At 52.2% G+C, this 13757-nt stretch overlaps 4 protein-coding genes across 4 annotated transcripts; 1 reads left to right on the top strand and 3 right to left on the bottom strand.

Moving 5' to 3' along the window:
- Window positions 1–176: 176 nt before the first annotated feature.
- JN550_004869 (uncharacterized protein) lies at window positions 177–1845 on the bottom strand (the record flags this gene model as incomplete). Its single annotated transcript, XM_049316432.1, has 2 exons — window positions 177–804; window positions 857–1845. 2 exons carry the CDS (start codon window positions 1843–1845, stop codon window positions 177–179), a joined length of 1617 nt encoding a protein of 538 aa, XP_049173067.1.
- A 1457-nt stretch (window positions 1846–3302) lies between these two features.
- Window positions 3303–4592, top strand: JN550_004868 (uncharacterized protein; the record flags this gene model as incomplete). Its single annotated transcript, XM_049316431.1, has 1 exon — window positions 3303–4592. The coding sequence occupies one exon, from the start codon at window positions 3303–3305 to the stop codon at window positions 4590–4592; it is 1290 nt and encodes a 429-aa protein (XP_049173066.1).
- A 955-nt stretch (window positions 4593–5547) lies between these two features.
- On the bottom strand, window positions 5548–6375 carry JN550_004867 (uncharacterized protein; the record flags this gene model as incomplete). The annotated part of the gene is made up of 1 exon (XM_049316430.1): window positions 5548–6375. One exon carries the CDS (start codon window positions 6373–6375, stop codon window positions 5548–5550), a length of 828 nt encoding a protein of 275 aa, XP_049173065.1.
- Window positions 6376–9353: 2978 nt separating this feature from the next.
- JN550_004866 (uncharacterized protein) lies at window positions 9354–11156 on the bottom strand (the record flags this gene model as incomplete). The annotated part of the gene is made up of 2 exons (XM_049316429.1): window positions 9354–10743; window positions 10831–11156. The coding sequence occupies 2 exons, from the start codon at window positions 11154–11156 to the stop codon at window positions 9354–9356; spliced, it is 1716 nt and encodes a 571-aa protein (XP_049173064.1).
- Between the last annotated feature and the right edge of the window lie 2601 nt (window positions 11157–13757).

The following is a 13757-nucleotide window of genomic DNA, read 5'->3' as shown; positions in this document are numbered from 1 at the left end:
ACTTCGCGACTCAACAACATACCTGGTCAGGTAAGGTAGGAGATTCTTAAGGGTGAAGAGACTCTTGTCCGCAGTTTGGGTGCCAACCGAGCTAGTATTACGAAAATATAAAGCATAATGTCTATTGACAAGTAGGGAACTTTATCATTCTGTTACTGGGTATAAACGTCATCGAATCATTCCTGCCGTAGTTGACCCTGAGTCTGTGCTTGGGCCCGGGCTTGTTCTCTCAGGGCCTTCTCATCCGCTGTCTCATCGGCAGATGCTTCACCAAGATTGATGGTGGAGTTCAGTAATAGTGATAGCCCCGAGAGACCAACTCCGAGCCAGAAGCCTATTTGATACTGCTGGCGTAGACTCAAACTATCCTCGCCACCTCTGTAGTCCACTGTTGTGGATACAGCAAGTTCGCCGATGCCTAGCCAGAATGCCATGCCAAGATATAAGAGACTATTGATCAAAGCACCAGCTGTTGCTTGCAGGCGGGCGGGCATTGCTGTTGTGATGAATATGTTTGTTACGTTGAATGTTATATCCACGCCGATCGTGCCACAGAGCATCGACGGGAACACGTACGCCCAGTATACGAAAGAGGTCGAATCGCCTGTGGCTGACTGGTCGGGTATTAAGGCGAATAGAAGACTCGAAGCCAAGAATCCGAGTGATGAGATGATCAGCAGGATACGGCCAGACAGAAGGTGCAATGCCAGGCCACCACCTATTGCAAGGAACATCCCACCAACGGCTAAGGGCGTGAACCAAGCAGCTGTTTGCAGTGGCGTAGTGTGAATAACGTTTTGCAGACTAGAAATCATTAGTATACGGCCTCATAAGAGATTGGGGAGCGTCGACCTACTGATAACTGGAGTAGAACAGAAACAGACTAAATACACCGTAGCAACAGAACATAGAGATTGAAAGCCTCCTCATATACTTGGCTTTGAACAACTCGAACGGAAGCAGCGGCTGCTCTGCCACCCAGCCTTCGATGTACACAGCGGCACAGAGCAAAAGAACGCCAACCACGAATGTTACGATAATATATGGCGTTGCCCAGCCATTCGGTGCATGGCTGCCATCGGTCAGGGCATACACCACGAGTACTATGCCCGGAACGATGGTGGCAAAGCCCCACCAGTCCATGCGAACGCCAGGGTCTCCGTCACCCAAGTGCCTCGGAATGGTCAGGAACCCTGTCACCGAGTTCATGAGGACGAGGATCGTGCCGATCCAGAAGTACCACCTCCAGTCCAGCAGTTGGCCAGCTATAGCTCCCATGAAGATGCCAAAGTAGAAACCGATGCATGCCATGGCACCGTAAAAGCTGAAAACTAAGTTTTTTCGAGGGCCAGGTCTGTAAGTCTGGCCCAGGAGAGCTATACCAGCGGGCAGGAAAGCTCCAGAACCTATGCCTTGTAACGCCCTGCAAACAATGAGCATCGTTGGGTTCTGACTAAAGCCTGCGATGAGAGACCATGTCATGAGCCACGCGTGGCCGAGCAGGAAGATGATGCGCCCGCCGTATTGGTCACAAAGACGGGCGGATGGGAGGAGCAGTGCTGCTGTGGTGAGGTTGATAACCTCGGACGGCCAAGTCCGCTGGGAGTCCGGCATGCGCAATTCGTCGGCAACAGTTGGGAGAATGATGTTGAAGCCACTGATGAAGTACTCGCTCATCATCATGGAGACAATAATTGTGAACACGAAACCGACTTCTGATGCCTTGGTGAGCATGGATGGCCGCTCTCGTCCAAGGCGTTCAATATCGGTCTTTGTAAGGATGTCTGGCCCGTCGCTGATGAAGTCTCCATTTTCTGGAGACCATACACCCTCTCGGGCATCCATTGTGTTTCCGAAGTGAGAACTCCAAGCCTTGAGCAATGCGCAGTGGATTCGAAGATGCGGGTCTTCTCGATGGAATGCTGCTGGGATTTTTGGAAATCTACACCTAAATCTTTATAGTGTCTTGCTCCATGGTAATCTGATACACAGAGTCTTATATATCACGATGGACGGCAACAAAAGAGGAGAGGATTATGAATCAATGGTGGTTTGATGAAACTGTCGCTGAGTCAATATGTACCAGTTGCAATTTTACTTCCATTTTGAGGAAAACGTCGGGTCTACCAGGCCGTTGGGAGGCGCTCCAGACCGCGGGAGAAAAATACGTCAGAGCCACTTTCACCCGCTTCACAGTCATGATCTGTGGCAAGGACACCCGGCGCGGAGAACTCAATTGTCAAGGGTCCCGGAATCGTAGTGGAGGCGGTTTAGAGACCCAGATTTATATGCACCAGTTGTGTCTTGGCTTCCGCATAGGGTAAGCGCATCCTAAAGTCGGGGCGCATATTACCTAACCCATGAACGCTAGAGGAATCATATCGAGGCAGAGCTTCGGGTCTTCGACTCATGCTTTCAAAGCACTGAAAGCCAAGTTCCGCGGACCACATCTCATCAGATCCAGGGAACGATATACCAAGGCTGTTCCCAAAGAAGTGATCAAGAACCACATGCTGCATAAGCACTGCTGCCGGGCCTTTGAGACCCGAGAACTCTCGTGCCGGAACCCGATTACGTCCCACTCCCATTTGTGGTCCACCCTGCCGGATGTACGGATTGTGGCCAATGCTCGTCACGACCGCAGTCTTGCTAGAGGATGAGCAGTCCTTGGCTGAGATAACTCCGTGTGTGGTATTGTAGCCGGCATCACAAAATCAAATCCCTGTCTCTTGGCGTCGAGTTTATGTAGAGCGAGGACCTCTACTATGGCTGCTTCCAAGGCTTGCCACAATTGTCGCAGGCGACGTTGGAGATGCGATCGTTCAGTTCCCGGTTGTAACAAATGCTCAGCTTCAGGCCAGGATTGCCTGGGGTATGGTAAGGCTTTTCATTGGACCAACGCCGTGGCATCTCGAGGTCGCATGGCCGGCAAACAGACATTTGCTTTAGAGGATTCAAAGAACCAAAAGTCGCACAACCCAGCCAGAGACGTTGTGCTTGTGAAGCGAGAAAGGCATTCTGAGGAAATAATGGTGGATTGTGCCATGTCAGCTGCTCTGGTAGATCCTCTCTTCCGCCATATGGACGATTCTGCAAGATTCTACCTGAATTATTGTAAGTACTCTCTCCAAGACCCCCGGCTCTGAAGGAGGGAATACCAACGCTGTGCAGTTTCGAATCGTATTGCCATGGAGCTGGTTGTCCACGATTCGACACAACTGGTTGGAAACCCCTTTCGCCAGCTTATTTCTATGTCTACGTCCTACCCATTTCTCCAACATATACTAGTGGCCTCCTCCGCAATGCACTTCTCGAATTTGATGCGTCGGACTACCTCCATTCATGATCACTCGAAAGTAGCTACTGATGCAATCGTGGATGCGTTACGTTCGAGGCATAAGGCTATCAAAGCGCTGCAGCAAGTGTTGGAGAGACACCAGGCTTCGAACCTCTCCGCCGAGAACCCGGACGAGAAAGATGCATTGCTCGCAACAGTCTTATTTTTCATTAACTTCGACTTAATCGACTCTGGAAAGGGGGGTTGGAGGACACACATGAAAGCTGCAAGGGCGCTGCTTGCCGCTCAGGCTTCAAATTTTGCACCATTGTCTCGAATGGTAGAAGAGGAGGTTGCGCCAACAGATATATCCCCTCCAACAGCAGATCCGTGCTCTGATGTTTTAACAACAATATCTGGACGAAATACAAGGCCCGTACTGAACACATCCCACGAGATTGGCATACGCGACTACATTGCTTCCGATTCTGTGGCCTACTACATATGGGGCACTACCCTCGATTGCTTGTCCAAGTCAGCGTCTCGCTCCGGGGGCGACCCTGTAGATACAGCCGACTTGCAACACATCCTCGATCGGACCGAAGCCAACAGCTATCACAGCTGTCCTGCAAATATACTGTTACTCATTCTGCGAACTTCCCGTCTGGCGAAAGACATATACGGCAATGGCGCCTTGACACCACGCCCAGAGCAGATGGATTCCTTCATGGATCTCCTGCGAGAAGCGCAAACCTTTGACCCTGAGGCGTGGGCTCGCGCGATATCCATGGCAAATTCCCATGTAATCGAGGCCGACGAGGCCGAAATACGAGTTCGAACTTGCGCGGCAGCAACCTATCGTGCTACTGCCTGTCTGTACGTGTTGCTGCTGGCTCCCGGTTTGCAGGAGCATATTCGCAAGAAAACCCAATATTCAGCTGGTGGCAGTGATTTGCCATTCCTGCCAACGGCAGCGGATCTTACATCAACAATTCTCCAGTATCTATCCCGGATCCCAAAGAGTAGTCCACTCTTCAGATACAGCAGCTGGCCGGTATTCATGACCGGTGTGGAGGCCAACACGCCTGAAAGCAGGGCCTGGATACTCGATCGGTTGGGGGCCATGTGGGAAATATGTCCCTGGGGCATGATGAAGTCCGCAATGGAGACATTGACGAGGGTCTGGAAAGTCAGGGATGGCATGTTGGAGGACGCGTCAGACAACGAGCAGCAGAACGACCAAACGGGCCTGGCAGTTGACGGAAACAGCCTCGTCCAGCTCAGGAGTATGGGCATCGAGTTTTTGATTGTGTGAGACAGCAATGGACAATGAAGTCATATTTGCTTAGCTGCCACGGCTGATGACGACGAAGCCCAGGAGGCAGACTCCTTCGAGCCCAATCTTGGCTTAAGCCGATGCGCGGCACGGACAGTCAATGCTACGAAAGTATGGCCAAAAAGACGAAGAGCAAAAAGAAACCACTCCGACTGGGACTTGAACCCAGAATCTCCCGCTTTGTGAGATCCAGAGAATATCTAGGAGGCGGGCGAGTTAACCATTTCTCCACCGGAGCCAGGATGCCTGTTTGTTGAGAATGTCATTGCTAATTGATAAACTTCAAGCACAAACGAAACTGAGGCAGCAAGAAGCACCCTGACGTACCTGCCCGTTTGCTGCTCTGCAGAGACTTATGCACGGCTACAAGAGACGAAACACTGGCTAATGACTTCCATCGTTTCCAGCCCCTGGTCGCTGCAACTTCCCGTCCACCGGACAGGGCCCTGCGCCGAAGGCCAAATATCCACGTGCTCATTATGGCCTGGCTGATTCTTTAGGTTCGCTCAAGAACCATTTATTGTCTGATATGGCCGGATCGTGAAGCCGAGCGCCTTGTTCGCTATCAGACACTATGGAGAACTAGCCGCTCATCTTCGCCCCAGATATTTTTATCAAGGGGCTCTACATTGGCGCAAGATATTTTGAGGTATACCCAGTGTGATGAAATGCGCCTGAAACCTCATAATGTCGTCACCAGTCTGAGTCCCCAAGACAGTCTTTGAAGAAGAGGTCTCGAAGGTGTGGTGTTTCTGTATATTGCATGTACCATATATAAATCATTTTGGGCTAAAAACTCCACTAATAACCTGAATACATGTAAGAGACCGTTCTATGGCATGATCCTGATGGGCACGGTAGCCTCAATGCGCATCGCACCATGTCCAGGTTCTGTTGGGTTGACTTCCAAGTGTCTTCACATATTGGCGCTGCTTTACAAGTCTTTCCAGTCCTCTGCAGCAATGCTCCACTCTTTCCAGCCTTTCTTCTCTCCAGGAAGCTTAACATTCTCCCAATCTTCTCTCGTGATGTTCTTCCAGTCCGCCGGATCAAGCCAACCGATGTAAGCTCGGTCGCCGAAGCCACCAATCCAGTAAATCTGCTGCACCACCAGCCGGACAAACTCGGACTCGTGGATTCGGTTTCCTGGCAGCCAATATTTGGCATCTGGGTGCGCCTTCACAAAGCAGCCGGACAGGAACGGGGTTGTCGGAACCTTTTCCAGATAACCAATCAGTGAGAAGCGTGGGAGGTTGGCGGCGGAGTAGGGAACCGGATCCTGTCGCTCGCTCTCTTCCTTCTTGCCGAGAAAACTTAGCAGGAACGATGTGATCGATTTGATGCGCTTCTCTGGTGGGTGCGGGGGCGTCCACTGCAGAGCCAGGCTGATATTGGAGCCCGCAGCAACATTCTTGAAAGATGTAGCTATGTTAATGGCGAGGATGGTTGGGTCGCCGGAGTCTTCACAGTCTGCGACATAATCCATCAAACCAACCGGCACACCTCCTAGGCCAGCCGGACGGTTCTCGTTGCTCGATTCCTCGTCCTTGGAGGCAGATGGGAAGACAGTAGACAAGACCCCCAGAGGAGTGAGAGCCAGGATACGCCGGCCGAGGACTGCCGATTCATAGCGTGTGGGTATTTCGAATCGAGTGGACGATTCAAGCTCCTGAGAACTGCTAAAGTGCTGGGGCGGGACCGGCCCGGCCGCGTATACGCTGGTGCATGCCGTGAGTGATAGCAGGCCTCGTGAGAGCTTCATGGCGACTTCGGCACGGAGCTGAAGGTGGCAATCTAGATGGGGTAGCCCTACGGCAGTCGGGTGTGGCTTAATGTCCCAGCTCAAGAGACGCGGAAAAAGCAGGCAATGAAATAGATTTATATACGCAGGCTGCCGAGAACCTGTGCAAGGAAAATGCTACTGGAATATGTGTAAGAACTGCTGTCTTGAAGCACTTATCTCTGAGCTCAAGCTTGAGCTCGGCGAAGTCATTGCGTCCTCGGCTACTAGGTAGCCATCCATGGTGGAGGCCGCATCATGCGACGATTCGTGGCCGAAAATGGCTTAGCGCACGCGGGGGTTCCCGTGAGCATCGATGTCTCTATGACTGCGAGACTGGTCTGATAACGACGATGGCGGTCTAGAGAGCGCGTTGTATAGAGATCAGACTGTACGACTACCTAGGTAGCTGCCGCTTCCGTGGTGGCAGCTTTGTAGTTGGTACCGGTTTGATGCTGTGCTTAACGACTGCAGGTGGTTACTAGGCAATGCAGCCAAACGGTGAAGGCACCCATCCAATGGCTGATGGATAACGGTTTCGGCTACGGATAGGTCAATAATAGGCTCGAGTCGCATGGGCCCCGCGAATGGCAATCCCTCTTCGGGGTCTGGGGGGGCGTATGCAGAAAGCACATCTAATCGCCTAACCATGTCAAGGCAGCGAGCGCTAAGCGCTAGGATGGCCCAAACTCTGACTCCACTCCCACAATCCCACATTTCTCGCCTGCGGTCAAAAATCACTCCAGCACCCTCGAGAAGCGCCAGCTCCCGACCAATCTCACCCGCTACAACCTCAGCATCACCACGCCCAATTTGATCAACACATTTCCATCTATCGACAAGTCATCAACAATCCGACAAGATGGGTAAGGTTCACGGATCTCTCGCCCGTGCTGGGTAAGTCGCTCGATACAGAACCCTTCCTCCGCCCGCCGCAGCCGCTGACAAAAACCCTACAGCAAGGTCAAGTCGCAGACCCCCAAGGTACGATCACCACCTACGAGCCCCCGGAAGCCATGAGGATTTTGTGTGTCTGGCGATGGGAGACTGCCTCCAAAACCTGTCAGGATGAATCCATCGACCCGACCAACGACGCGCAGAATGGCCACATCTCCGGCTGCCTTTTGTTTCAAAACTCGCCACCGATCATGACGGCCACGGATTTTTTTTACTTTCTTGACGGCAACCAGTGGATCGATCATCACGGCGCAGTCCTCTCATCGGCAGCACACAAGAAGAACTCGGGCGATGGGCTTGATATTCTGTCCGGACTAGATGGCTGACCCGCACGCAAACAGGTTGAGAAGCAAGAGAAGACCAAGACCCCCAAGGGCCGTGCCAAGAAGAGACTCACATACACCCGTCGTTTCGTGAACGTCACTCTGACCGGTGGCAAGAGAAAGGTTGGCAAACCCTGATGCGCGACCGTGCACTGGACGGCATATTGACTGTGGACAGATGAACCCCAACCCCGGCTCATAAGCGCCTCGCTCTGATCGGTTCGAGAGGGTAGCCAAGGCCATGTGTGTGAGGACTGGAAGGCGATGGACGAGTGTCGTCACTCTGAGCGTCCGCCTCATAGGCGCGTGGTTGACCCGACCTCTACCCTGGTTACGTTTGGGAATGAAGGGTTAATGAAACGGAAAGGGATGAATACGTCTGGAGTGGTTTCTAAGCCGTCATTCATGGAGTCATTCGACATCGTTTAGGCTTTGGTCATTACATCTTTCCGGCTTCTCGTCTGTACATCGCAGATACCGCCTGGCATGGCGGAGGGGAAAATCTAGGGAATAGAAATGTTTCTCTGGGACTGCACCCAATCAGATTCCGTGATTGCACTTGACCCTTTGCCTCTCGACACATGTAGCCAGACCAGCGCCTTGAACTTGGAAACAAACACGTCGCTGACGGGTCTCGTTTCGCGGGCCACCGCAATCGCGGCCCCATCGAGCCCTCGCCGTAAGAGTCATTCAGGCTCCACTGTTCACCCCCATACCCATTGTGGCGTACAATCCAGTGTTAACGAGGATACTGGCGATTGCAGCCACGCATTCCGGTCTGACTGGCAGCTCCGAGGGGAGCCATGTTCCTCATGCTAGCGGCGCCAGCTGCTAGACAGGTAATTTGTCTTCGAACACTGCCTTGGAGCTGCAAGTACGGACCGATGCCCTTATATTGCAATGATAAACTGCTTTTACGGCCACTACGGATGTGCTTGCTGTCATTGCCAGAACACGAGCTCTTGGGCGAGCAGTTAATGGCTACTCGGTCGAAGGCTTTCCCCCATGATTGCACCTCGCAGGCTTGCATCCTTGCGAGCAAAGTCATCGTCGGGTCTTCCTGAGGCTTTGGCTTGCCAACTTTGGCGGTGCAGGATAAACCCTTGTAGACTGCCCGCAAGACTTGTCATACTCGCGATAATTAGGGTGTATCTTTATGTTCTATTAGTGAGCATTATACTCCTGGCGTGTTTTAAGCTGTTTGGTTGCCGCTCTAGGTTATAGGTGATGTTAGTATGCTACATTCCGTCAGGCTTGCGGAGAAGAGCACGGGTATTCGTCGCCCATATATGCTTCCAGGAACTGACACTCGACGCCCTTTGGCAAGGTCAATTTGTCGATCAACCTACGCGCTCTCGGATAGTTTGGAGATTCATGAATAGATCGGTGAGCTTTGGATTTTTGGTGGCACTGGGCAGCTGGTAGGTTGTTTTACTTAGTACATAGAGTAGCTGACACGTCACTTACGATATGTTGCGATGGTTGATAGAAAGCTATGCGTGCAGGTCGCGGTTATATTACACAGTATCAAAGATATAGCGATCTCGAGCTCTCACTTGCCGCTCCTCCGCTTCAAGTACTTGAACTTCAATATTATATCCAACGGGTTGACAATTATCTACATGTTCTCCACTTGTCTACTAGAAACACAGTTCTACTCAATTCTTTCGATATATAGTATCACCGTGCTGCCCAATCCATTATTGTTGGGCTGTCCAGGATGCTTGTACCGATGGACGTGGCTGACGCCGGGCTGAATCCATCATCGTTGACCTGCGGCTTACTGCCGGACGTGCTGTGCTCGAGTTTGGTCTCCTGCGCTACACGCGTGCTCTTTTCTTCAGGAGTTGGCGAGCTGCTCTTCCACGCCCTGGAATCGAAGTTGAACCGCTCACCCGGCTCGAGTGGAGGCAACACAGGCGAATCAAAGTTCATCGTTCCGGCTCTCGCCAACGTGGGCAAAACCGGGATCGTCGGTTGCCTCTCTGCCATGGGGCCTTGAGTCTGGTCATCGGTTAGGCTCCTGCCACCAGTCACGCGACGGATTCCTGTCTCGAGAACTAAGCCGCCTTCTACGCCTGGCCTCCAAATCTTGAGCGGTACAACAGGCTTTACTCTTTCGGTGCTCGAACTATTGCAACTCGTGGTCGAGTGCGAATACGCTGGCTCAGCAACTTCAAATGTGGCTACACTGGCACGTACTGGTCTCATCGGCGCTCGACCCCTGGCCGGCGGGTTGGGGGGCAGAGGTGCGCTCGGAGGAGGCGCATAAGGGGTCGATAGCCGTCTTCGATGCCAGGCACGATCCCCGAGCCCCAATATACCTGCAGATGGCGGCGGGCTTGCAATTCGTGGGCTAGCAGGCGTTGTGCCGTTGTCCATCGTACGCCACTGAACCGCAGAGCTGCTACCCTCAGAAGAAACTGCATGTTGCAAATTATCCTGAGCTGGGCCGCGGACATCGTGCATGAGGTGGGAGTAGAGACTGTCTCTGTCTTCAACATGTCTTGCTTTACCAGATAAGCCATGAATCACTCTCTTCGAGCCCCTCTCCAGAACAGGTGTCGTAGGGACCAGGTCGCCTTCCACCGTTAGCCGAATATCGTCGTGAACACTTGCGTTTGTGGCTTGGATATCTGATGGATGCTTGCGGTATGTTGTATTATCGTGGTGTTTGGACAGCATAGAGGCGACGTGCGCGTCTTGTTCGTTATTCCTCTTCTTGTGGGATCTATAGTACAAGTAGGCAATGATGCCAATAACAATGGCTCCAGATAGCGAGCCAGCAACAACGGCAACAGCTGCGGAATTTGATGCACGAATATCGGAGGATATCTGCCCAGGAGATTGCGAATTCGCGACCGGTTGATCTTTACTCTCAGTTGAAGGAGGCAAGACGTTGGCGTTGTAGATAACTGGCTTCTTCTGGAATGCCGGGGTATAATTATAAATCGCGATACTATCCTCTCCCCCGCAAGACACCCTCAGGTCTCCTGAACATGGTGTGGTGCAATCATCTGTGTCGAGCTTCGCAGCACCCAACGCGATTTCAAGACCACAGTAGCATTCGCTGAAGGGACATTAGTGAATTCCAATGTTTCAGTGGCCTTGTCCAAATGCCAGGTCTATGTCTGATTTGAAAGCCTGGGGACCATACCTTCCGTTTTTTAATCCAACATATGTAAAGTGATCTTTCCCACCTGTTGGCGGTTTCAGTGACTGGCAGCCAGCCAGACAAGAGTCTACTGTAAGCCTTTTCGTGTCGATCGATGCCGGAGATGCGTAATCTTTTTCCTTTCCGAAAGGGTGCACTCCCTGTCCGTCTAAGCCAGTCTGCCCATAACACCCCATTAGGTTATAGTTCGTCTTTCCTGCCGCTAGCGTTGGCTTATAGGCGATAGATACCGTGACAGTTCGAGTCGCAACGTCGTCATTGCGTTTCACCGGGGCCCCGACGACGGCTGCAGTCCTACGGGTATACATGGCGACTACCAGATACGCCCATAGTGTAGCTCGAAGATAGGACCTTCGTTTGTATAATTTTGGTTGTATTGGCATCTTCGGGATATCGGCACGAGGTAACTGTCGGAAGCCTCCATCGTGATTTGTTCCACGGCTGGCTACCGGTATACTCTTGTCCAGCTCTTGTAGATTTTGAATCAGTCCTGGACAAAGAAATGGTCTTCGCCAATGGTAGAACAAAGGCAAAGCCCTCGAAGCCGGCTTTGAAGCCGCATTCGACTAGTTGAGCGAGCCATATTGTAGATGACGAAGACAATTGGCTTCAGAATTCCATCTGTACCCGGTACCCCTATGTGCAGAACAGCCACGAGCAATGACGCCACTTTGCAAACTGCGTTGTGCAAAACAGAGGTATCTTATCTAGAAAATAAAAGGGAACGCCTTGACGTATTTAAAGCGATCCATGAAAACAAAAAGAAATACCAGCGGGATTACGCGAGATAAGCTATCGATGGCATAAGAGATAAGCATATCCAGCCCACAGTCATAGCTTCAAACCAAGATAGAGCAGTTTCAGAGACAACCTACCCTTTCAAGAGTTCTGGGACTAGCCCTGACAATCGCGTGCTCATTGATAACAATGCGGCCCGTGGCTTCAGAAATAGAGAATATCTGGACCCTTCATGCAGACGGAACCCGATAGATTGGATCCGTTGAGATAAGCCTACTTGGAGTGTTTGGCGAGACTCATCGGCATTCGATTGCTTGCCCAGCCGAAGGCACTGCCTTAGCCAAGCCATCTTAATTGAAGCAACCGATCACCGACTTTCTTGTGGCAATCCACTGTATTGAGAAAATTCGCATGTAATATCTTGCCCTCTCATGTAGAGTCTATAGAGTTGAAACCGCAAAGCCACCAAAACAAACCGTTCTGTTATCTCGATCTTGGTATCGCGTGCCAGGCTTTGACGTGTCACCTGCCGCATTCTGCATGCAAGTTGGGATAAGATTGCCCAAGCTGAAGATAACAGAAGCGTGGACCAGCCTCGATTGTATTCTTAAGTTGTCCAACAGTCCCTTCGAATCTAACCTCGTAGCTCACAGCCCTCCTGGTGTCACGAGTATACTATTCACGTGAGCTAGTAGGTGTCGCATGCGTGCTGCCAGGACCTCATCAACCACACGTGACAGTCATCGAAAGTATTCCGATGGCCTCTGCCGAAGTGTCAGTCCACGATGGAACTAGATACGATTAGCCCGAGGATCGAACGACTGGTCCAGCTGTCAAACGACCCAGCCAGGCAACTTCCACCCATCCCATCCTCGATCAGCCCTTTCGGCACAGTGTTCACCCGCGCGAAGGAAGATCTACCTGGGGACAAGAAACCAGAACGCCCATCACTTTGCGGCGACCCTGGCGACCGCCCGAATCCCCGACCAACCGACGACTTGGCCGGACCCGCCTGACTCTGCTGACGACCCACCACTTTGGCTGGTGGACCCCCACACACGAAGGTTTCATCTCATCTACAACGCTGGGAGAGGCGTGCATAGCTAGACCTAAATTCGGAAATCGACTCCGCGACCATCAAATGCTCCCTGGACACGACGCGCTGTAGGCCTTGGCCGCCCTCACCCTGCGTTTCTTAATGCCGCACAAATTGCAGTTTTCTGGGATCAGCGCATCCTCCCTGGATGAGATCTCCGTTGCCCGTGCCCAAGATGTCCTGAGAAGTCCGCACAACGCGGAGATGATGACGACTCGACGGTATTTGCCGGCGTCGCGCTCCATCGTCAAAGCTGGCGCCTTTTCTCCGGGCTTGACGTCGTAACGGGGAATAATGACTAGGGGTCATAGTGCGACTAGTGTGCCTGTATCCCACGACATGCCACGGGCCCACGAGGCGTGCGTGGAGCGTCTCTTCGCAACTAGTAGAGTGTTCAGCAGCCCATCGAAGCCACCACAGTTCATGGGCCGAGTCTAGATGGGCTTCAGGTAAGTTGGCACTTGGCTAGTCCGAGAACCCGAAGGATTGCCAGTGTTTCTACATCGCTTCATTGGCCTCTTCGGGCGTTTCGCGGTGGATGCCGCTAGTTACCGCAAAAATACAGTTGGTGCTGGTAAGGCCGACCGGCTTATTGGGACTGCCTCAATCGCAAGCCTCTGGCTGTCAAGTCATCAACCCGCATGACTCGATTCTGTCGAGATCTCAGCTTACGGCGCAACGCGGATCGAAGCATAGATGCGCCAGTATGCTCAGAAGGCAAACCCGCAAACCTGTGAGCTTGCCGGAATTTGCATCACACGAAGAGCATTGCTCTAGTACGTGCCGTTGAGAGAAAACCCCATTCTTGGCGTTCCACAGCAATGACCATTTCGCGATCTCTGCAGACAAGTCCATGGAGAAGTCGGCAGGCAGGTAGGTATTCAAGGCTCATCTGGTGACTGACAAGGTAAAGCTGCTGCAATGCTCTGTGGCCGGCGTCTCCCGCACCAGCTGGCTGAGCGCCCAGTGGAGATGCGGACGGCAATCCTGATCTTCAGGGTCTTCTTAGCTTTCGCCTCTTCGCATGGAGTCTCTTGTCCCCATAGCCCACCTGTATTGCTACACTGGTCCAGCA

Source organism: Neoarthrinium moseri (assembly GCF_022829205.1).
Source record: "Neoarthrinium moseri strain CBS 164.80 chromosome Unknown scaffold14_Wmoseri_CBS_16480, whole genome shotgun sequence".
NCBI lineage: Eukaryota > Fungi > Ascomycota > Sordariomycetes > Amphisphaeriales > Apiosporaceae > Neoarthrinium > Neoarthrinium moseri.
The sequence above is the reverse complement of the archived record's forward strand: the minus strand, read 5'-3'. Positions and strand labels throughout refer to the sequence as shown.